General features: G+C 42.3%; 2 protein-coding genes across 4 annotated transcripts; both read left to right on the top strand.

Moving 5' to 3' along the window:
• On the top strand, positions 1–7,631 carry RNASEH1 (ribonuclease H1). 2 transcript variants are annotated; one of them, XR_004356268.1, is made up of 9 exons: positions 1–179; positions 263–393; positions 814–1,011; positions 1,594–1,693; positions 2,158–2,212; positions 3,292–3,376; positions 4,971–5,095; positions 6,920–7,049; positions 7,175–7,291. XR_004356268.1 is itself a non-coding variant. In XM_032683831.1 (8 exons), the coding sequence occupies exons 1-8, from the start codon at positions 73–75 to the stop codon at positions 7,259–7,261; spliced, it is 888 nt and encodes a 295-aa protein (XP_032539722.1). In that variant the 5' UTR covers positions 4–72; the 3' UTR covers positions 7,262–7,631. The 2 variants fall into 2 exon arrangements, 1 of the variants encoding a protein (XP_032539722.1); XM_032683831.1 differs by lacking the exon at positions 6,920–7,049 and having other exon boundaries at positions 4–179; positions 7,175–7,631.
• A 2,977-nt stretch (positions 7,632–10,608) lies between these two features.
• On the top strand, positions 10,609–16,048 carry ADI1 (acireductone dioxygenase 1). Of its 2 annotated transcripts, none has more exons than XM_032683840.1 (4): positions 10,609–10,815; positions 11,071–11,190; positions 12,752–12,931; positions 14,633–16,048. In XM_032683840.1, the coding sequence occupies exons 1-4, from the start codon at positions 10,696–10,698 to the stop codon at positions 14,753–14,755; spliced, it is 543 nt and encodes a 180-aa protein (XP_032539731.1). In that variant the 5' UTR covers positions 10,609–10,695; the 3' UTR covers positions 14,756–16,048. The 2 variants fall into 2 exon arrangements, with proteins under 2 accessions (XP_032539731.1, XP_032539732.1); XM_032683841.1 differs by having other exon boundaries at positions 10,638–10,815; positions 12,752–12,974; positions 14,633–14,746.
• Positions 16,049–24,804: the final 8,756 nt, after the last annotated feature.

The raw sequence follows: 24,804 nt of genomic DNA, 5'->3' as shown, positions 1-24,804 counted from the left end.
GATCCCTCAGCGCTCCCGTGACGCGCAGGCGCGGCGGTGCCGGCCGGGCGGGCGGATGGCGGCGGGGCCGTGATGCTGCGCTGGTTCGTGGCCCTGCTCAGCCCCTGCTTCGCCACCAAGGCCGGCTCCATGTTCTACGCGGTGCGCTCGGGCCGCCGCACCGGCGTCTACCGCACCTGGTGAGCGACGGTCGCGCCGGGAGCCCGCTCCGCCCGGCCCGGCCCGGCCCGGCCGCGCCTCACCGCCGCCCGCTCTGTTTCAGGGCGGAATGCCAGGAGCAGGTGAACAAGTTCCCCTCCGCCAGCTTCAAGAAGTTCGCCAGCGAGAAGGACGCCTGGGCCTTCGTGCGCGGCGGGCTCTCGGGGCAGCAGCAGCCCCAGCCCGAGCTGGCAGGTACCGCGTTCTGCCGGGGCTGAGGGAGGGGCGGGAGCGGGACAGGGCCCGGCCCGCCCGGGCTGCACGGCCGCTGTGCCGGGACGGGCACCGGCTCCTGCTCGTCCTGTCACTGGCGGTACCGACACGGCGATGGATGTGCCAGTGCAGCGAAGGTGTTTCTGTGGCTGCTTGGACAACAGTGCTTGTACCGTGTCCGTCTTAAGGGCCGTTGCATGTGTGTGTCTCCTCTTCAGTTTGATCTAGGATGAAGAATGACTGCGGTATTCTATAGTACTTTTTTTCCTAATAGCTCGGGGTGGTGTCAGGTAACAGAGTAACATTGCTAAGAGATGATAACCACTGTTGTCTTTAGAATTAGTCCAAATAAAACTGCATCTTGTATGTGTTGAACTTTCTATCTTTTTTGTTTTTTGGAAGGTGCACTTTGTCTTCCAGCTGTAACGCAGGAAAATGGTAGCCAGAGAGAGGAACTAAAATCCTTGTGTTGCAGTACATGCAAAAGGCCATATGAGCAGTCTACAAATGAAGAACAGGTTGCTAAGCGTGTAAAACATGATGAATTATTCTCAACATACTCAACACCAACAGTCAGTGAAGATAAATTTTCATATATGGGTGAGGTCTTTGATAAGTCCTTTAATTCTTTTAATTTCTTTGCACTCTTTCATAAGCAATAAGTGTAACTATTAGAAAGCTTTCAGGGAGGTTTCTGTATGGCAGCATTAGGCCCACTGTTTCTTTTTAAAATGGAAATGTGAACCATAATCTACTATTTCACATTGTCTTTCAGTGTAATTTTAATTGACTTCAACTGGAATCAAGATACAGTTTAATTATATCATTATAGATGTGATCTTATGTGTGTCTGGGTTACAGACTGTATTTAAATATACAGATGTAGCTTGGAACTTTTGAGGTTGGCTGAAGAAGACAGGGACTATTGTGAGAAGTATGGGACTTGGGACAGAAGCTGGTTTAAGGCTGACTGGTTTGACAGTAGTGAGGGTGTGAAGCTGTAGTGGAACTTCTGATGTTCTGCACTGCTAATTCACCTGGCTTCTGTAGTTAACTTTCGGAAGGGCTCTCTGGGAAGGGAACTTTTGGGGTTTAATGTGCCAGCAGACATTTCTTTCAGCTTAAAGAGTCTGTGTCCTTGAAGAGGTGCTTGAACTTCTGATTTTGGTAATTTTTTTGTAGGTGACTTTGTAGTTGTTTATACAGATGGTTGTTGCTCAGGTAATGGACGTAATAGGGCACGTGCTGGAATAGGTGTCTACTGGGGACCAGGCCACCCTTTGTAAGTAGCTGGATAGATTCTCTTTTTTTTTAATGAACATATTACTGTTTGTTTTTATGTAGTTTACAATACTAGCCTCCTTTTAAATATGAAACTCTGCTGTTGAGACTCAATGGCAGTATTCTCAGACTAATGAGTTGCTGAGGGGAAAAGAGAAATCATCTTTTCTGGGAAAAATCAACTGGAAATAATATTTTATGGGGCTGAAGCTATAATTTGAGTAATGGAGAAAGTTTTAAAATAGAAGTACATGTGCATGGAAGACTGTGAATGTAATTGCATATTGATGGCAGGTCCAAATGTGCAGATTGCTCTGTGCAGGTGGAAGCTAGAGCTAGACTATATTCATCCTCCTTTACAAAAAGAAAAGTATCTCTCTTGTATTTACTTTTTTAATGTGTAGTCATTATCCACTCTTGTGAATATTTGGGGTAACTAATCTACTATTCATTCCTTGGACACAGAAATACCAGTGAAAGACTTCCTGGACGGCAGACTAATCAAAGAGCAGAAATACATGTAAGTAGTAAATGTTCTGAAATGCTTCTCCACATTAGATTGCAGTAGCACACTCATCACTGTTTCAACTCTGATCATCAGAAGCTGGTTATGGAGTGGCGAGGGAAGTACACAAAGTATCCAGAGTTATGACTTGAAAGAGATAGTTCTCTTCAAGTTTTATTGGTCTTTATTGGTTTTGAACAAGGTAATTCACCTTGAGAATTCCCAAATGCCATCAAGCACAGCTATTTAAAACAGCCTTACATCAGGAAAGCCTGGCTCAAATATGTATAGATTGCCTTTCATTTTTAATGTGTACGTTTCAGACTTTGGAGTAAGGGCTGCTGAGTAGAGGTTAAGGGGAGAATCAGCTTCTGAGGATGATAGGATCAGAGTGTCATAATCCTCAGATAAATATAACACACAATTCTAGGCTTCTGACTAACTTCTGTTGGCAACAGCGGATTTAGTCTTCCCTTCTCACCTCCTTTTAATTATGGTACTGCTACTATTCCACACTACAAGTTTGGGAAAGAACTCAAATGGGGAATTGATCTTAAAAGTACAAGAAGTTAATTTTAGTGAGAGACAAGTAGAGGTGGTGTTGGTGTGCCAGCAGTCAAACTTATCACTAAAGAGCTTTTCACCTCTACATCCTCACCCAGCCATGTCTCCCTGTTATATTTCAGAGCACCAAATAAAACCCCAGCCTGTTAAGAGTTCCAGACTGTTGGAACGGATGCGAATCCTTCCTCCTAGCTAAGGAGAAAATGCCTAAAACTTGCTGTGCAGTTGATAGAGGTGTTAGAAAATGGAGCAGAGAGCTGTTCCTTTGGCACAGAGTTGAACATCAGAATGTTTTGTGGGTTTTTTGCCAGTGCAACTTAAAAACCTGCCTCTTTACCTGAATCATAAAGGTGTCATCTGCATGCATAATTTTGGATCCTCTACTCTAAAGCATGTTGGTAACCATTGGTAGGGAGATTGCAGTAATACTCTTCATAGTTCTATGTTGGCATCAGGTACTTTGTTGGTATTTTAATTGCATGTGGTCAAAATCCTGTTCTCAACTGTGACTGTATTGAAACATTCCTAAGGCAGCCTGCAAAGCGATAGAGCAAGCCAAGAGTCAAAACATCAAGAAACTGATCATCTACACTGATAGCAAGTTCACTATTAATGGTAAGTTATTTTATTTTTCCTGATACTTAAAGACACACTGCTTGCTCTTTCATTACATAAGGCCCATGGAACGTGCTGAGTCCTGGAGAGAGGGATATAAGGACAGAATGTATAACTTAGCACTCATAACTGCTTGGGGAAATACGTAGAGTCCTCAGGCATTGCCTGTGTGAATTACGAGTAGCGTCAAAGCGCCTGTTACAGTAAAGGCTGACAGAAGTAGCCACAGGATTTTTGTCTTGAGATGTTCAGTATGACACAAGGTCTAGAAAAAATGTCATTCATGTATACACTGTTAAGGCTGTTCTCAGGAGATTACTTGGAAGTTGGTGTAGTAACCCTGTAGGTTTCTTATTGTTTTGCTTGGATTGGAGAGGCTGTCTTAACATGCATGTTGAAGTTCCCTTGCTTCCAAGCTTTTAGGCTACACTGGAAGACTAACCAGAGATGATATGTGCTCAGAGTAGGTACTGAAAGTTTCACCTTATCCAAAGACTTGGAAAATTTAATTTTATTCCTTATAAATACCATATGAAGCAGCCAATAAGACTTAATTTCTGAATAAAACTTCTTCCTCTTTCCTCTATATTCTGTCTATACTCGAGATCTTCAGATTTTGCTCCCGCGATAATCTGAACTGCATATGTATTTTTTCTTTGTATGTCACAATTTTACAAAGGGAGTACATGTGTTTTTCTGTTTTCAGATCACTTTGGAGGTTTTATTTTGTGGGGTTTTTTTGAAATAACATTAAACAAAAACTTTTGATTAAAAATTAAATGTTGTGCTTTTACTCTTTGTTTTTGCTCTTGCATTCTGGGTCACTGAGGTGCAGGTTCCATTCTTGTTTAACTGAAGTTATTCTGCAAATGTGTCTAAGAGTTATTTTTTAAAATGCTGGAGAAGGAGGCTTGTGGTTAAATACAAATGGATGTGGTTTGGTTTTTAGGAGGTTTTGTTTGCAAGATTGGTGACTTCCTATTTGGTTCAGGTCAGCTTGTCATAAAAACAGTAAGGATGTCTTACATTGTCCACACCAGCAAAGATCTTAAAGAAAAATAAAAAAAGATCCTTATTTAAGTAGTAATATAGTAAATTTTCTGGCCAGAAAGGGATGGACAGAATGTTAAGTTCTGTAGAACTCTGCTTACCTGGTCCTTCTCTGAAGGATTCTTTTTAGTGTACACAAGCTGTAAAACAGCTGGCCATCTGTTTTTCCCCTGTGCATGTGTCTCCTCAATTTCTCTAAACAAACAAAGCAGCAGATCTGTTCTAGCTTACTGTACCATTAAGCATATCTTTAGCTTCAGTTGACTGAAGTTCATGAGATAATTTTGGTGTAGTGCATGTATAAGATTATAGTTTTTAAATTAAATACCTATTTGGGAAAACATGTTTCGGTAATTCAATTAATAATGGAAAAGTACAGTCCTGAAAGACAGCAATAGAGAACCAAACAAGAATATCTTCTATCTTCACTGTCTTTGCCTGAGACTTTTACAGAGTTATTGTCTTATTAAAAGGCTATTGGCTCCATCTTGATCCTTGCTGGCTTCCTTAATAGCATTTTTATGGTGATGCTCCCTTTCCATAGGTATTACAAGTTGGGTTGACAACTGGAAGACAAATGGCTGGAGAACAAGTTCAGGAGGAAGTGTAATAAATAAAGAAGATTTTGAAAGACTTGATAAGCTATCAAAAGACATAGAAATTCAATGGGTAAGTTCCTGATTTCTTACTTTTAATGACATCTTAAACGTGCGTCTTTTAAAACCTTATAAGTATGACTATAACTAAGAATTTTCTAGAGCATAATATTGTATATCCACAGATAAAACCATAAATACAGGGAAGCTGCTTTTTGTATTTAAAGCAAATTAGCAACATATTCTAGACTCTTGGAACCAGTATTTCATTTATTTAAAGGAACGTTTATATTTGTTTTCTGTCTCTTATTACTACTTAGAAAATGCCTGCCATAGTTATTTTTAGTTTGTTAATGCTGGTAGCAGATGAAACTTCTTTTCCTGAAAATCTAACCTTAAAACATAACTGTGTCTTTTTGTGTCATTGCTGAATTTCTAGATTTGCTTTTCAGAACTCTATACCTTAACTGTGTTTCTTCTAAGAAAAATTGGTACAGAAAGCTCTTTAAAATAACTATTTTTAAATTGTTTTGCTCTCCAGTAAAGAAGTAAACCAACTTCCATACAGGTATTTCTGGTAAAATGTATTTTTCTGTAACCTTTTAACATCAGTGCTTAACATTGTAGGAAATATCTTCCCTCTTCTCCTTCTAACTTTTAGCCTAAACGTGGTATAAGACCACTGATTCTAGAAATAAATCTGTGTACCATTGACTTTGCAGCTACTAGTTGAATATTTACTGGGCTTCTGTCTTTACCCTTTAGAAAACAGGATCATGTAGATCTTTAATATGTACTTTTTCTATGGGAAATCTACTGCAGATACTCTTCTATTCACGCTGTTTTCTGTTACAGAGTTGGTGACTCCAATTTTAAGGCTGACTAGATTTTATATAACTACTCCTATTAGCTGTTGAGGAGAAGAAAGTGTAAAAATTTAAAACTAAGACTAATTAAGACCAACTAAGTTCAGTTGCTCGTGGAGTATTTTACATAATTAAAAGATACTGCTTTATGTACACTTCTTAAACCTGAATCTCTTAAACTCAGGAAGGGTTTTGTTTCAGGAGGAGCACTGTGTGCCTGTTCGTCATTATGGTAATCCATTTGCTGAGGTGTGGGGTCCTCCATGGGCTGCAGGTGGATCTCTGTTCCACCAAGGACCTCCAGGGGTTCAGGGGCACAGCTGCCTCACCATGGGCTGCATCACAGGCTGCAGAGGAATCTGTTACAGTGCCTGGAGCAGCTCCTCCCTCTCTTTCTGTAGTAACCTTGGTGTCTGCGGGGTTGTTCCTCTCACGTATTCTCACTCCTCTCTGGCTGGTGTGAAGCATTTTTGCTATTTCTTGAACATGTTTTTACAGAAGAGCCACCAGCTTTGCAGGTGGGCTCAGCTGTGTCTAACTGTGGGTTCATTTTGGAGCTGTCTGGATCTGCCTCTCTCTGATATGGGGGCAGCCCTAGGTGTCTTTTCACAGAAGCCAACCCCTGGTTGGTACCCACTTGGTACCAAAACACTACCATGTAAACCTAATACCATCTCACACACACTTCATGCTTGTCTCCTCTCAGATCTTGTCAAATAGCAAGCTTGATTTTAATTTCTCACCTTCCTCCACCACCCTTAGCTCTGACAAGGATGGGCCTAGGTTTGAAAGTTTTTTGAGTTCCTAATTGAAGGATGAACAGGTAAAACATCTGAAATTTGAGAGATTCTTTTAATACCCCGTTTCTGTATCCTAAGTGAGTGCTGATTACCAATGCTGTTAGTGGAATAGAGATCTCCTGGCTTTTGGGGGAAGATTAACTCAGTTTAAGTACTGAATGCTGATAGCTTTTTTTCTCCTCTCCAAAACTGGGAATTTTGAATTGCAGCTGTCGTCTGCATTTCTTAAAGGCTAAGTTAGGTGGTCCTTATCCAATTCATTACTTCTCATAAAGATGATCTTCAAAATTTGGCAAGAGTTTCCTTCAGGAAGAGAGACTATGGAAATCCCTGGGAAGAACACCTAAGGGCTAAATGTGAGGTGAGGGCCTCTGGGGAGGTGGTGCTGTACTATGAATGAAAGGATGTTGTGTGATCAAATTTCATGTATATACTTTCTGCTTGGTTTCTTGCATATCTAATATTCCTATACTTTTGTCCTGACAGATGCATATTCCTGGCCATGCTGGCTTCCAAGGAAATGAAGAAGCTGATAGACTAGCAAGAGAAGGAGCTTGTAAACAAAAGTGCTGATGTACTGGGACTAGAGACTATTGCAGTGGGAGGAAAAGGCCTAACATGACAGCAACAGCTTGAGCTACCGTAATTGTTTCGGAATTGAACTTTGAACTGTACTTTATTCTGGCCTGAAGCACTAAATATATACCAACTTCTGGGAAGAAAAAACATGCATTTTCTTCTATTGCATTTGTTTTACAATTGAGACAATATTTAATTGATATTGCATATTTGGGTTTATTTCATTTTATGGAAAGGGCTATGGGGTCAGCGTTCTTGTAGACTTATGAATTCACCATGAAGACAGACTTCTAAAGGAGTAATATTAAATAGAAGTGTTCTGTATTTTTCTCTTAGTGAAATAAATTATTTTTTTGTACAGACATATATATTGCAGCCCAAAATAGCTGGGGGTGGGGGACTTTGGTTGATTTGGTAAGAGGTCACCTAACACAGCGATGTCCACTGATCCACTTTGGCATTCTGGTGTGGCAGCATCTGCCTCACAGATGGGCTTGTAACACTCACCTTTGTGTGCCTCACAGTAACATCAGTTACAGCACCTGTAGATTTCTTTGTCTTTGCAAGATAGAATGAACAAAGTAAAAAGCCAGGTCACAAGAAAACTTGGACAATGAATTTTTACTGTTCTCCTCTCTCTACCTGCTTCATGTCCAAGCTCTTTGTCTCTGGCTTTCTGTTTCATTAAGTAGGTTTTTGTATGCATACTGGTTCATATTAGCATTGTTAGTTCCTCTTCAGTGTTGTTCCAAAGGTAGTGATTGGCCATTTTATCTGAAATAGAATTAGAAGATGATCAGCTTCTCCAGATCTACCAGATGTCAAGTGTTTGACTTCATTTTTTCCAGTCAATGCTGAGATTAATGGAATGGCTAATATGCACTTGAACGGGAGAGTCATTACCAGTAATCAACATAGTTTTATTTTTTGTGCAAGTATAGAAGGAAGAGCAAACAGGTTTGGTGTGTTACCTGTGTCAACTTCTCTGTACAGTACCTTTGTACCATTAAATAGTAGGGCTTAAAGCTTGAAGTCACTGAAGTGGATTTGTATTTGTTAATTGCTATACAGAATGGTTAGAGCTGCAGAAGCTTGTTACTTAGTAAAGATAATGCAAGAGAACTATTGAGGCAAAGTATGAGGTCTTATGTATTCAGTCACACAGATTGTGGTAGAAGGCAGAAACTGGCTAGCTAGTAGTTAGGAAATAAGTGAGGATTTTTACTTTTTTTCTGTCATCCAAACCTGCACAGTAAAGCTCATCTAGGGGTAAGGAGGTCACTCATTAGATTTTCCCCTCTGCTTCTTTCATGTGTATGCACACAGTTATGTGTTCATTTACTTGAAAAGTTTGGCTTGAAGGAAAATACCCTGTTACCCCATATTAGATCTCCAGTTGAGGCAGAACAATGTGACAAGCAGTGTACTGAAGAGGTGGGATCTAATAACCTGCCTATCATACATCTTTAGCTAAACATGTACATCCTATTCGCTGTATGGAAATTTATTTTTTTGAAAGAGAAGCTTTGGAAAAAATGTAGGTAGTGGTTGGTAAGTCATTACAACTGTGTAATACTGAATTCAAGCAACTTGATTACCTGAATCTAATAGGTAGATTCTAATAGAAAATCTAATAGGAAAGAGTTTTATATTAATTTGATACCAATGGTTGTTTTTCTTACTCTGGAAATTCAGGACAGAAGAAAGCCAAGCAGAAAGTTACAAGATTTAAGCTGATTAAAGGATAGAAAGCAAACGGTATTTCTTAACAGGGGCTTGAGGGCCCACAGAGGATATTGGAGTTCAAGATATTCTTTTCAGGGCACTAGAACTTCAGTAGGATATTGGCAGTTAGCAGCCATGACATTCAGTGGATTGACACTGAACTGGCTGGATTTGTATGTGCTTCTAAAAATGTTGGGAATACCAGCATTAGATCAGCTTATCTGTAGTGTTATGGGACTTGCAGTTAAATTTATTCCAGAATTGCTAGAATCATAGAATGGTTTGGATTAGAAGAGACCTTAAAGATCATATAGTTCCAGCCCCCTGCCATGGGCAGAGACATCTTCCACTAGACCAGGCTGCTCACAGCCCCAACCAGCCTGGCCTTGAGCACTACCAGGGATGGAGAATCCACACATTCTCTGGGCAACCCGTTCCAGTGCCTCACCACTCTCACAGTAAAGAATTTCTTCCTAGTGTCTAATCTAAACCTACTCTGTTTTGAAGATTGATACCAGGGGTTACCCTGACCCAGGTGCACCACCTTGCACTTGATCTTGTTGAAGCTCAGGATATTCCCATGGGCCCAGTTCTGGAACTTGTCCAGGTCCCTCTGGATGGCCTCCCATTCTTCAGGTGTGTCAACTGCACCACTCAGCTTAGTGTCATCTGCAAATTTGCTGAAGGTGCACTTCATCCGTTTGTCCATGTAATTAATGAAGATATTAAATAACAGCAGTGCCACTATGGACCCCTGAGGGACACTACTTGTCACTGATGTCAATCAGGACTCCGAGCCAATGACCACTACTCTGGATGCAACCATCCAACTTATTTCTTATCCATAATACAGTCTACCACTCAAATCCATCTCTCACCAATTTAAAGAGAAGAAGGTTTTGGAGGATCATGTCCAAGGCTTTACAGAAATCAGATAGATGGCATCTGTATTTTGTACACTGATGTAGTCACCCCCCCACAGGAGGCCACTGGGTTGGTCAGGCAGGACTTGCCTTGGTGAAAGCCTGTCTCAAATCACTTCCCTGTCCTCCATGTGCCTTAGCACAGCTTCTAGGAGGACCTGCTTAACAACCTGAGGTGCTTAAGCATGAATACTATACATTGAAAGGATCTGGTACCTTTCATAAGAATCTGAATAGTAGTGGTTAAGACACTGTAAGTATAAGACTCATTTTAGGAAGAAAAAATACCAAGGAGGCATTGTTTTTCAGTTGTTTGTCCATCCTTATATCGCGTTTTGCTGGCTGTTGGTTTATTTACCATTTTTTCCTTTTTTTCCCTCCTGATTAATTTTTTATTTTTCCATGCTGTGCGGTTGCAATGCAGGTCTTTGAGTCTTACCAGTAAGTTAAATCAGAAGATTGCAGCCAGAACAGACAAGATGCAAACACGGTCACTGTTGGGTCGGGGCTGCAACCAGCACGTTACCCCGGGGGGCTGGTGAGACGCCTCCTCGCTCGGGGAGACCTCTTCTACCCCTGCCTGAAGCTGTACACCAAAACGAAAGCTGCACGCAACGCAGTGCACCCTATTCCGTGTGTTTTGAGCTGCCAAGGGTGCCCTTTAAGGCTCTCCCACAGGCCGCGGGGCGGGCCCGTCCGGCTCCCTGCCCGGCCTTGGAGCCCCGCGGGGCGGGCTCTTCCCTATCCCGGCGCGGCCCGGCGGAGCGCTCCGGCGGCGGGATGGTGGAGGCCTGGTACATGGATGAGTCCCAGGAGGACCAGCGGGCACCCCACCGGCAGCAGCCGAACCGCGCCGTCAGCCTGGAGCAGCTGCGCCGCCTCGGCGTCGTGTACCGCCGGGTACGGACGGGGAGAGCCCCAGGGGATCGGGGCTGGCCCGGCGGGGATCGGGCAGCGAGCGCGGCCGCTGGGACGTGTCGCCCGGCGGAGGGGAGGCCCGGGTGCAGGTACCCAGTGTCTGTGAGGCAGCCCCGCCCTAGGGCGACAGGCGCTCAAGACACCTCGGGGGTCCCGCCAGTGCCCTGAATTGCGTTTTGAGCAATGGCGTCCGAATGTTTGGTTTTTTGTCTTTCATTCCCCTCGCCTGGTTTTTAGTTGGATGCTGATAATTATGAGACTGATCCATGCCTGAAAGAGATCCGGAGAGCAGAAAATTATTCTTGGATGGATATAGTGACCATACATAAAGACAAGCTTCCAAATTACGAGGAGAAGGTACGCGGGTGTTCGGCTTCAGTGCGGGTTTCCTCGCCGCGTCTGCTGCTGGAGTGTGCGGCCAACTTCTGACACCGGCACACCCCAGCGGGGCACTGGGATGACACTTCCAGGGCTAAAATACATCCTGTACCCAAGTCCTTTACATTAACAAAGCACTTTTGATATTATATAAAGATAGCAGAGGCCTTTTGCTTCTGTAGGTTGCCTTTTAAGGATCGTTTCCATCACTCTCATTTGAAAACTAAGATTCCTACTTAGGAGAGCCCCCCCCCCCCCCCCAATGCTGACCTGTCCTCAGAGAGCCTCTCGGGGATGAAAGCAAGTGTTACCATCTGGGCATAGACTTTGAAGGCTAAAACATCCTAATGGCTTCTTGCATAACACATCTTTTTAAGTAAATGTCAATCCCGTGAAATTGGAGGGATACATTCCCTATACAAGAAGATTTTTTACCTTGGGAAGCTGGTACCTTGACTATTTCATATTCATATTTCATGTTCAGCTGAATGCAAAGGGTGCCAGCCTCTCAGGTGAGCCTCCTAGAAGGAGATTTCTCATCCCAGCCACCACATGCTGGCTTGTTGCTCTGACCTGAGGACAGCAACCCAGTGACACTTCAATATTTTTATTAAATTTCCATTTACCAGTTTGTTTTAAGCCCATTGTGTACTACTGTTTTTTAATTGATGAGAAGGTGAGTCAATTAGTAACTCAGATTGCTGGGAAGGCATTACCTGATGCAAAGATCGGCCATTATTTACTGGACACAGGGACTTTTGCTCATCTTGCCATGCTGGATCAGTTCTGGCTCAAGGATACCTGTACAAGTGTGGCTAAATATCATGCAGACCTGAGGAGGGGGTGATGGTACCTGGCATTGCACTGCTCTCTGCACTAACCCACTCAGGTCTCTGTTAATTGAACCCTTAAAACACGTTTTGTATTCTATGTATGTACAAAGAACTCACCAGAGAAAACGAGAATGTTGCTGCTGCTGCCTGCGAGGAGAGTGCCTGGAGATGGGGCTCACTGTGTGTGGGCAGGTGTGACATACTGTTTACATCAGATTGCTGTAGATGGGCCATGTTTGGCAATAACTGCATTTTCACAGACAGCTGTAGTACCCCATGCAGCTAATTCAGCCCTACACAAGTGGAAAAGAGGCGGGATAATCTGTAGCTTTGTTTTGGCTTTGCATGTTAGGAATAAAAAGGCACAAAATTACCAAACTGAACAAGTGCAAAGACCAAATCCTGCAGTGGGAAGTTTTACCCATCTCTCTCTGAAACAGGTATCAGCGAATAGTTATGTGCAGCTAGAGCTGCTGTTTCATGTCAGAAATTCCTGTCTTTCAAAGGAAATGCAGCAACCTGCTTAGAAGTGTCCTGGAATAGGGTCTGGCTGGCTGGCTTGGCCATGTTAACAATGTTGGTTTCCTCTGTTAGTTAAAATATAGTTACCCTTTGAAAGCCTTTCTCTGCTCTGCTGTGTGTTTCTAGCAGATTTCTTTGCGGTTTTCCTGCATTCAGTAGTTTTAAGAAATACTTGCTATTCCTAGATAAAAACATTTTATGAAGAACATTTACACCTAGACGATGAAATTCGCTACATCTTAGATGGATCTGGCTATTTTGATGTTCGAGACAAGGATGACAAATGGATCCGGATTTCCATGGAGAAAGGAGACATGATAACCCTCCCTGCTGGCATATATCACCGATTTACACTGGATGAGAACGTATGTTGTTGTAGATTACCGTAAATTTTGATGACAAATCCATGTGAGTATATATCACATTAGTAACTACATGCCCTGAGACTTGCAGTTCATTAGGAAAACATATTAAATATGAAGTAGGAGTGTGAAAAATACTAAATAATTTACAGCATCTGAACCTTTCATCTCCAGGTCACAAATCCAGCTGCTTCTAGTCAGCTGTAACTGCAAGTCATTGCCACGTGACATCTGTAGTGTATCTGGCGTGACAGCGGCCAAGCCCTGCGGCTGTCCCTCCCACAACTGCCCCTGCTGTCTGTTGAGGTGGAGATGGTATAGATAGATCCTTCTGTGTTGCCTTGTTGCGTATTTTTGAGGGAATAGAAAAGCATATCTGTGTCCAGCAGTGGCACTTTTCATGAGTGTTACATTCACCTTCAGGGAAAGAAGGATTTAAGGATCCTGAGCCACTACTTGCAGCTACTGTGTGCTAAAGTGGATGCTGGCTTCACAGCAGGTGACCTGCTTTGGGAAGGTATTTTTGGCAATGGGAGCGTGAGATTGGCACATGTAGTCCTGATATGTGTTTCTGTTCTTGTGGGCTTTTATAAACTTGTCTGTAACCTCAGAATTGTCCCTGCAAAATGGGGAAACATGTGCTGTCTTCTGCTTGGCAAAATCCCATCTCTGGAAAAGTCTTGAGAATGGTATTGTTTTTAATCAGCTGTCCAGATAGCAGTTATCATACATGTCAAAAAAGAGAGATGCTGCTTTTATGAAAAACCTGATTTTTTCCCATCTGCAGCTTGAGATCCACAGTGAATCAGCTACATTTACTATTTTTAGACTTTTTCTTTACATAGACAAAATGTCAGGGGTTATGGTCGAATCCACAAGAAGTGTTAAATGTTTGTTCACTCCAGAATCTTTAGTACAGAAGTGCCATCTTCAAAGTAAATTCTTTAAGTGCTTCTAGACCCTTGCATTTTGCAGCTAAGTTCTTTCGGTATCTAACTTTATTTTTGCCATTGCTGAGCACCTGGGTGCAAGACAAGCATTCATCAGTTTTACAGAATAGGTAGAGTCTAAATGTGTAGCATCGAGGACGGAAGAGGAGGGTTCCTCATAACTCTATGGTTGGAGCACTTCTGCAGGATATAAAATCCCATTTTCTGCTGCCACAGCTGTACCTTGCACCAGGCGTACTTTTGGTTAGCTGGTGGTAGAGGCTGTTGCTTTTCCTCGTGGAATCAGGAGAATTTTTCATTTCCCATAAGCATTATTTTTTGGCTCCATTCAGTTTTTATGGGTCTGACTTCAAAGCTTCTGGTATTCCCCAAAAGCACTGTGTATCCATCTTGGGTATTCTGATCGCTGCTGTTTATCTAAGCAAATAGGATTTAGATGCTGCGTTGCTCAGTATTGTGGATCCTCGGGAAAAGGTTTGCATAAGACAGGATTTTTTTGGTTTCTTTGAAACAGGGAGAAGTACTGTCCCTGCCTGAACTGGAGGCACTGGTCATGACAGAATATATCACAGCAGTACATGGGAGCAGGAACAGCAGTGTAGTGGTATAATTTTCTGGAATGTATGAAGCTTTCAGTCCATCGTAAAATGGTTTCAAAAATTTCTGCAGAAGTGCAAGCGAAACCTTAACTCCAGAATGAAGATCCCTTGAAAAGGAGCTCTTAAATTACTTGTCACTTTTTGTTCTTTGACAGAACTATGTGAAGGCAATGAGGCTGTTTGTTGGAGAACCTGTCTGGACAGCGTACAACAGGCCGGCTGATGACTTCCCTGCTCGGAAACAGTATATGAAATTTTTGGCTGATGAAGCACAGTAATGGTGTCTGAGACCCGACAGGTGGAACAGCCTGAAGCCCTGTCAGAATAAATGTGCCTAGTGGCTTTTCACTGATTAAACTTCTATTTACACAGGCAACTGGAATCACAGAATCATAGAAAAATTTAGATCGACAGATTATTTGGAAATCATTTAATCCAATCCTGTGAAGTACTATGCAAGTTTTAAAGCTAGACCAAGTTGCTCAAGACCCTGAGGTTTCCAAACCTGGTGGTGAAGGTTCCACTGCTGTCTGGGTGCCCATTTCAGCACTTAGCTGCTCCAATGGCCAAGCATTTTTTCTTCATGGCCAACTCCCTGGTGGCAGTTTGCAGTTATGGTCTCTTGCCCTTTCATTTAATGCCTGAGAAGAGTCTGGCTCTGTCTTCTCCACAGTCCCTGCTCTAGTGGGAAACTGTAGTTAGGTCTCCTCTAAGCCTTCCCTTCTCCAGGCTGGACAAACCAGTGCCCTTGGCTAGGCTCCCTTCAGCACATTTTGTCCTAGTTCTGACTGCTGAGGAATGTCACTTGTCACACCTGACAGTTAAGCTTGAACCACTGACTGTTTTGAGCCCAGTGGCCCAGAAGTTTTTCACCCACCTTGTAGTTTGTATCCTCAGTCTGGCTACAAGGCTGCTGTGAGACACGCTAGTGGAAGCCTTGCTGGTGTCAAGGCAAATGGCACCTGCTGTCTCCCCTCTGCCACAGAGTCAGTTGGGGGTCAGGCAAAATGCACCCTTGGTGAATTGGCATTGACTGACTGCTCCACATCGCCTGGGACTGTACCTGGAACAGCTTCCACAATGCCTTATTCTGTAACATTCCTGAGGACTGAAGCAAGGCTGAAAAGCCTGCGGTTCCCCAGATCTTCTTTCTTGCCTTTTTGAAGGTGGCAGGATTATTTGCCTTTTTCCTGATCTCTGTGACCTTTCAAAGATGCCAGCAGCCTTGCAGTGACATTAGCTAGTTGCATTTACAGTTGCTCAGGAATCCATTTTCTAGCCTTTTTTTTTCCTTGATATTTCTGGCAGGTAGAATTGGGAGAGGTGGGCTACATTAATATTCATTTTGCTCTGAATCCATGCTAATGAACTATGTAGGATTCTGGTTTTAATTAAAGAAAATAAACCCTGCTTCATTCTTGTCTAAAAATGTTCATAAGACAAATTTGCATAATCGGCATTTTAGTATGCAGCTTCCCAAGTTCTGCCCTGGTACAAAAAGCTGTGGTTTTCTCAGTAGAATGTTGCAATTTGCTCTTTGTGAGTTATTAATAAAATTACTTTGACCTGCATATGTTGGTTTTGTGCGGTTTTTTTCTTCCTTTTGCTGATATTGAGGACACAATGAGCAACAGTGTTACTGGAATTGTTAATCAGTTTTTATTCTTTGTGCTGACACTGACTTGTTCTGTAACACGGGATAAATCACTGTGTGCCTCAGTTTCTTGAGCTGTGGCGGGGAGAAGAGTAGACTTAGGCACACTGAGCTGATTTTCAGTAAATTCCTTGTGGAATGCAGGACATGCAGCTCCTCAGCAATGGTCATTGAAGTATTTTGGGATGAATTTGCTCTTCTCAATGACAAATTATGTCAGCTGGGAAGATGTGCTGCTTGCTCCAGCTCTTAATGGATGATGAGCTGACTGCAGCCTCTGTGGTGAATTCAGACAGATAAAATACAAGCTCCTGCTTTGCAGTCTCCTGAATAAACTTGACTCTAGAAATAAGTTGCTACTTGGGCCTACCTGGATTTTCCCAATGTAGCAGATGATGGATAACTGAACTTTCCCACCGTTCTCCCCTCTGAGCATGTACACAGTCATTCTTCAGTAGGCAAGCCTTTTCCTCACTTTGTAGCAGCATTACTATTAACCATTTCTAGGTGTTTTATTTCTTTAACTGTTTCTGGAAGTGAAGTTGCAATTTTGAAGTGAAATTGTGCTAAGCTTTATCTTAAAAGTTGGAAAGGGTAAATAAAAAAGCCATATGTTTCCTGCTTTAGGGTCTTGTGTTATAAGCTAGATGAGATGCAGGGACACAGCTGACCTTCAGCCTGCCAGTGAGGGCTCAGTTTGTGACAGGGGGTGCAGGCACAACCCACGCTTGCAAAATGCAAGCCCACCCAGTGCTCCATTCAGCCCGTACTGGCTTTTGTGTGGTGGTCCATAAGCCTGTCTGAAAAATCAGTGTTACTAGCAAATAGGAAGTTTAGCTGTAGTCACACACATCAGGTAGGCTTGCATGGATGCTGTGCTGTGCTGTGCTGTTACATGTGCCCCATTGGCTCGGGGATTTGTGTGCCGCTGGTCTAGAGGGAGCACTTGAGTGTTCTCTTGTACAGCACACTGGGGCTTCCTGGTCCCAGAACAAACTTGGGGGCTTTTTCAAGGTACAGCTACAGGAATAAATGACAGTTACTGCCTGCAGCAGGTTTTATTCCTTTGATTTATATGCCACAGAAAATTGTGTTTCTGAATGTAAAGTAAAATGACAGCTTTCTCCTGGTGCTGGTATCAGTCCCTGGTATCCAATCTAATTCATCCCCCTTCTGCTTTTGTTTCTTTTTTTTTTAACAGAAGCCAATGTGAGACTTTTTTCCTCCTATGGGCCTTTCCATTTTGATCTCTCTGCCAAAGAGGAAGTGGAGGCAGCAGGATGGGCTCTCATGACTTGCCCCTTACAGCACAGCTATCCTCTAACAGACTGGGGGAGTGACCAGGAAGAAAGACCAGGTAATGCATTCTCCTTGGGAGATTTACAGTTTGCAGCAGTGATGAGGGACAGACAGTAAAGCCACTGCCCACAGCAATTGCTTTCAACAGCTCGCTGATGTAGGATGTGACCTGGGAAGCAGGACTGAGCCACCTTGTTTTGTTGCCTCTCTGGAGGAATATATACACCTGGTACAGCTTCCATCTCCTGGATGTCAAAATAACACACGATCACCCTGCTGAAGATCGTTCATCATTTTCACAGCACAATGCATTCTGCTGCTGAGAGGTGGTGGGGGCTGTGGGGTCTTACAGTCAACACTTTTGAGTCCATGCCCTTTAGTGCTATAGGTGTCTTTGAAAGGGTGAAAGCTTTGCTCTCTGAAAGTGTTTTTTGTCAGTCAGGAAAAAAGCAATTTGGTGCTGGTATAAAGATTCCACACCTGCAAAGAGATTACATGAGAGACTACAGAGGGAGGAAACAGCTGGGCAGAAAAAAGCATTAATAGAAAACACTCCAGAATGTGTAGAGGTGGGAGGGAGAGCATGCCATTCCTTCAGATGGAAAATGCAGTTTATTTTCATGGCAATTTTTGTGTTTGGTTTTTTTCTTTCTTTTTTTTCCCCCCCATATACCTAAAAGTGCAAAGTGAAATTGATTTTTGTTCCAAAAACATCAGTCTGATTTACTCATAGTGGAAAATCTTGGTATATTGATGTAGTATGAAAATTTATGTAAGTAGTTCCAGCAGCATCATGTTGGCAGCATTAACTCAGGCAAGGGGAATATTTCAACTCCTCCAGGATTAGAGTTGAAAAAAAAAATTAGGAGAAAAGGTACTGAGTGCAGAGATTTGAAGATAGCTTTTTTCATACCTAGGTATTATTTTCTGCTTTAATCCAAACTTTTCCGAAGTGGCACCTACCCCATTTTCTCATGAACATCTTGAGAGGCTTTTCTGGAGTGGACTCAATGCAAACTGTGGATGGACAGTAGGATTTTTAATAATTTAGGTGGGCAAATGGCTGCAAAATCTGTGACACTGCTCTCCCTTGTTGTATGTCCTGGGGCAAGTTTCTTGGGCTGGATTTTTTCATGAAAAGACATTTCACAGCCAGTTGGTGGTTAACTAGTAACATCCATATCAGACACTTAGGGCTGCCTAAAAATAGGTGAAGGGAAATGCTGCTGGTGTCTTGCCCTGCACTGCTGGGAGCAGGAGCTGTGCTGCTTCTTGCAGCTGCAGGAGCTGGGAGCTGCCTGTCCTGGTTGCTGAACTTGACAAATATAAATCTTCATGCGCTCAGAGCATCGGGTCCCACTGGCAGAACAGGCACTCTCCTGCCTGGTTTCTGGCTACAGGATTTAGCTTGAACTGGGAACTTATGAGAAGGGACAGTTTCCCGACAAAGGCTGTCATTTAATATCAGCTGGCAGACAGCAGTGCACATAAAGACTGAGGTACAAACTGAGAAATGCTTGAAAGAATATCCCTTTGTAGCCAAATCATGGATTTAGATATTTGGCCAGGCAGAGGCTGTGGACCTGACCTGTGCTCTGCTCAAAAATGACATCATCTGTTTGAGAGTCTTCCCTGTGAAAATGATAGAAATTCTCAAGATTCCCTCCCCTCTCCCCTGAATAGGGTCACTACCACTTGTCTTCTATTTCCTCAAGCCAAATAAACATATCAACTCATTGGGGGATGAATTAGTGTTACAATTTAAATATTCCTGGCTCAAAGATCCAGATTTGATCTGATTTGCTGTATGCATTGTGATTTTACAGCTTGATTCCCAAAACATTTTGTGTGTTTGCAAAAAGATACTCCTCTGCTATACCTGCAATTTGAGAAATCTGGTTTTATGTGACTGAGTCACTAGTTCTCATTATTTATTAACTGTATAAATACCCAGATAAGGCAAAGAAGCAAAATTTGACAAAACAGAGCGCTTGGGGAAAGATTCAGCAGTTAAAGGATTGTCAATCTCTTTCAATTCTGTCTTCCCCTGCTGCAGTTCTCTCTGGGATACCTGCGCTAATTTTGTTTCATTGTCTGTGCTGCTTCTCAGGGTGCCAATTAATAACTGTTGTGCCTGTCAATGAGCCATATTGGCTGGTAGAAAATTGGGCTGGGTATGCTCTGGGATTGCCTTTGGTCACGGACACAGCTCAGAGCAGCCAAGCTGAGCTCTGGGCTCTGGTTTCCCCTGTGATCACAGGCATTTGAGCTGGGAGAATTTGATTTGGGTTCACCCTCAGGCTTTTTTTTCCACCAAATGATTCAGGCAACTTAAAACTGACCTGCTATTCATGGGAAGGAGGCAAGTTGTCCTTGGTGATGCTGTAACAAGGGGACACAAAGTTGTGGCTGGGTTATGCACAGGCTGCTACCACAGGGCTGGGGCTCAATCCTTACAGCCTGCCACTGGAGTTCGTCCCGGAATCTGGAGTACTTGCTTACACACCTTGCCTTGCAAATAGTGTTTGTTTTTTGGACTTGTTTTGGGGGTTTTTTGTTGTGTGGGTTTTTTTTCTGTTGTTTGTTTTGTTTTGTTTTGTTGTTGGATTTTTTGTTTGTTTATTAATAAACAGCCCTAGTAATTATATTCTGCAGCTTTTTACTTCAGTATTTTCAATTTAGCACTGATAGTCTTGATAGTTTTTCAAAGCCAAAGAGCAAACTTCTCCCTCCTTTCTTCCATGCCTCAAACAAGTAACATCCAATTTTTTCTGTCGTTGTAGGAAAATTATAAGCCATTATTGCTGGCTTTCAGGTGGATTCATTTTAATGACTCTCATACATAATAAACATCGGCAGATGACTGCCGAAATGTAGGACAGGATCAGGTGTTGATCCCAAACAGTTTGGAAAGGTGGCACCTAGGTCCTTCTCCCACCCACACCTTCCTCTTCCTCCCTGACACCAGGGTTGTGACCATCTTTCACACCTCTTGAACATGAGACTGCTTAAATTTGTAATTCTCAAACTCACTGGGAGAACTAAGTGGGAAAGCAGCTTTCCGCTATCATTGTCTGAAAGTTAGTGCTGGAGCTTGTTTGTATTCAGCACTACAGAATTGCTGTTCCAATGCCAGAAACTCTGTGCAGGTTCCTACCTTTATCTTACTGGTAAGATAAACTTTTCCCCAACACTTTATTAGGTGGGTGGAAAGCAGGGTGGAAGGGGTGGATGGCATCTTCCTTTGAACTCATATTATAGGTATGAGCTAATGGATAAAACTCACCTTGTTCTAACATCTTTAGTCTCCTTGGCCTCTGCTCAGGACAGCAGCAATACAGGTTGCTACCTGAGCAACCTCAGAGCAGTTGGCCCTGGCTGCTGTGGTTCTTGCCTACTTGAAATACATTTAAATCTGTATTTGATGCTTCAGTCCTGTTTTCACACATTTCTCGGTTGCAAGTTGAAGCAAGAGAGGGAATGTATATTTCTCACTACAGCCAGATACAACTGGCCATGGCAGTACCACCCATCCTGCAATCTTCTTTTGGACACCTACAACGCATGTGGTCCATGAAGAGCATCAGCTGATGTACAAATAAGAGAGACGTAGCTTAGCTGTGCACACAGATTATACCCCGCTTATCCCCCTCTCTGATTTGAAGAACACCTGCAACAAAAGGTTCAGAGAAGGGTTGTCTGTCTACTTCATATTAGGCCGATAGCGCAGAAAAAACAGGAGCCTACCCAGGCAGGGTGGCAATTCCGAGCACATCCTTTTGTTGAAAGCCTCAGGATGAAGATGAATCTGAAGAGGGTGTTTGTTGGCTTGGTGAGTTTTTCCATCGGGTCAGTGAACTCATCCAGCTTGTGCACGAGTGCTCTTGCTGACATGAAGGATGGTGTAGGTGGAGGAATCATCATCCTTTCCAGCACACTAGCCGAAGTCTATTGTACAGTCTCAGGCACATCAGCACATGCCTTTTGGGGAACATTTAATGGGTCCAGTCCGAAAACTGAGGCACCAGGGAAATGTAAATGACCAGCTGGTTAGGGGATGCCATTATCACCTGAATTGCAGTTAAGTATTAGAAATGGCAGATAGATGCTCAAATCTTTCTGAGGATCAGGGTCTCTGCACATAATGCAATTATCTGAATCTCTGAAGTACAGCTTCTTTGCTCCTCTTTTAATAAAAGTGGAAATTTAAATGCAAAACTTCTGTTAAAGCGCATTAAGCTTTAAGACTTGAATACAACAATCAGCTCATTCAGGCTCTGCTTTCCACTGCCTTTCTCACTTAGCCAGATGACACATGCATGCTGTGTTTTAGAACTGAGCTCTGCCCTCATTTACACCAGGAACCCTCATTAAATTCAGCTGAATTCATTGAATTTAACAGAATTGCCTGCTGTAATTAATGTTTTGAGGACAAATTTTGTCCTTAGCTTTAATGCTTTAACATCATATAGAGCATTTAGATGTGTTACTGGAAGAATATAGGGAATTCAAACACTTAACTTGTATATATGTTAAATCCAAACCATAAAGTGACATTGACAGTCTCTTCTGCATTTCATAAACAGTTAACAATTTGCATACATCCAGCAGTGACAATATGCCTTTGCATTTAAATTTTAATTATTCTGCAAGTCTACCAGGATGTCACTTGTTTAATGGCTCACTGAGCTTAGAGGTCACCCAGTCCAAGTCTCCTTTAATGGCATTTTTATCCTAGTAAAAGCTTCTACTAATAAGAACACAGCAAACATACTGAAGTGAGACCTATGTAGTAATACACATGAATTAGAATGTAGAGAAACTTGGAGAACAGGGGATTATATTTTCAGAGTGTTTCTTTTTAATGGTTATTTGACTCTGACTAGGATAATAAATTTTTATTCTCCGTCAATCAGAACACAGGCTGTCATTTACATGTGCAGTATCATGCACTACTGAATCAAAAAAGGAAGCACTTAACTCCTTGACTGTACAGAGGCAAGTGGCTTCAGCATGCTGGATGATAACGGATCATGCTACTTTCACTTAGTATTGGAAGAAACAAATGAAGCTTCCTGAAAGTGTAGAAGATAATACAACAGCTAAAAGCGTGTGAATCTCTGTTGTATTCTTTTACATGTCACTATAAAAATTTTTAACTGGAATCACAGGATAGTTTGGGATGGAAAGGACCTTTGCAGATCATCTAGTTCAACCCCCTCCTATGGGCAAAGACACCTTCCACTAGACCAGATTGCTCAAAGCTCCATCCAGCCTGGTCTTGAACACCTCCAGGGATAGGGAGTCTACAACCTCTCTGGGCAACCTATTCCAGTACTGCACCAACTTTATAATGAAGAATAATTTCCTTATGTCCAATCTAAACCTACCCTCTTTTAGTTTAAAACTATTGTCCTATCACTACATGCCCTGGTAAATTGTTAGGGGTCTCAAAGTCTTTGAGAACAATGGTGGTCACATACCAGGACTTCTTTTTATCTCCTAAGAAACCCCATGGCCAAGAAAAGTGACCTATGCTGGAGGAAACGTACTACTAAAATAACTTAACAATGAATACAGTGAGTAACATACCAGATCACATTAACAGCTGTAACAAATGAAAACTACAAGTGATTTCTACTCACTTGTAGCACAATAAATGGAGAATTTGTCCAATTACTGTTAAACCTTGTCTAAAATCATAGCAGTATTTAAAACAAATGTAAACCCTCATAAATAATAATGCAAATGTAACTACTTTTAATTTGCTATTTTAATACTCACTGAAGTTATGTAAATGGTGTTTAAACCCAGCTGAAGCAGGTGGTGCTGAATATTTTATTTTTTAGTTTAGTAGTAGTACCTTAGGACGAGTCTACCCAGGTGCTGCACAGCTCAGATCCAGCTGTGGAACCTGTAAGCCAAGCCAGAAACAGAAATACCAACTGACTAAATATTTTTTTCAGTTGATTGGTACATAACTAGCTGTCACTTCAGTGTACAAATATGACCTGTAAAACATAAATGTCCTGTAAAAATCGAGCAAGTTATGTCTTTTGAGGCGATCAAATCTTATTTCTATGCATGTCTAGATTGTAGAAGTTTTCAAACAACCTGATTTTTGAAGACAACTCTTTGGCCCCCGTACAGTATCTCCAGATGGACAAGCATAAAAATGAGTTACTGGTTACTTAAAAATACAAGTGGGTGTATTTAAAAAGAGTGTGTATTAATTGATGGATGTGGTCTTAAAAAATATAACACACTTACAGAATTGTCCCATGGCAGTGATTTATGATAAGAAGCTACTCCAACTGCTAAACATTAAATCTCAAAACAATAAAACCCCCAAATGAACAGATGTATATATTGTATTCATGTACAAAGAGTGGGAATATTTGCATTGAATCATTACAATAGAGATGAAGGGAGAAACACGGGCAGAGATGTGAAATACACTGATACCACAGTGGTACTGTGATTCCTAAAAAATCTGTATTCCAAGGGATGTCAAAATCAGTGTATGCAGATACTGTTGCCTCACTGATAACTGCCTTGTGTCCTGCACCCCATTTGCTTCCACTCTGTGTGGCCTAACTCGTAGATACCTCTGCCTCAGGCTCTGCATCATTTTCCCTGGGAAATACTTTGTGCACAGTGGTTTTTTTTGATAATAGGAAAGGAGAGGAACTGCGCTGAAAGGGGTTGAGTTTCTGCTTTAACTGACAGTGCTCCTTTCTCTGCCCAGCAGAATGCCAGAGTGGAGCAGCTTTCCAGAATCCAAATGTTTTAATCTGAAAGATTTAACTGCAACACAAAACCCAGGTAGACCACTTATTATAATCCCTCATATTGTGGGAAACTGATACTATGCAGGACTGTACAACTCCCTCACATGCTCTCCGGACGTGATCCTGGGCAACCCTGCCACTGAGGGCTTGGACAAGATAACCTTCAGCAGTTCCTTCCAACCTCAGCCATGCTGTGACTGGATGGTGGTTATTGAGCAACCTCCTCTGAGAGCCTTGGACACACAAAGGTGCAACACCCAGGAGTCTGATGGGGACAAAAGAGACACACACAGTATAAGCAAGTGAATTGCATTCAGAATTTCCTTTCTGTAATACACATACTGATATTCTGTCAGTAACTCTTAGCTGATGAAATCAGCTCATGTGATTTGCTCACTAACTACTGAAAAATCATCAAGACAATATAAGGTCAAATTCAGTTTTTCTTACAAAAGAATCTGAGTAGCTGACTGTATATGTATATATATATATAACTGAACAGTAATAGAGTTGTAGGGATGAAGCAGGCTCTGGGTCACCACAAAGTCTTCACAGGCCTGTATAGAGCCAACAGATTCTGTAC

Source organism: Chiroxiphia lanceolata, chromosome 3 (assembly GCF_009829145.1).
Source record: "Chiroxiphia lanceolata isolate bChiLan1 chromosome 3, bChiLan1.pri, whole genome shotgun sequence".
Taxonomy (NCBI): domain Eukaryota; kingdom Metazoa; phylum Chordata; class Aves; order Passeriformes; family Pipridae; genus Chiroxiphia; species Chiroxiphia lanceolata.
Note: the sequence above shows the minus strand (reverse complement) of the source record. Positions and strands in the feature narration are given on the sequence as shown.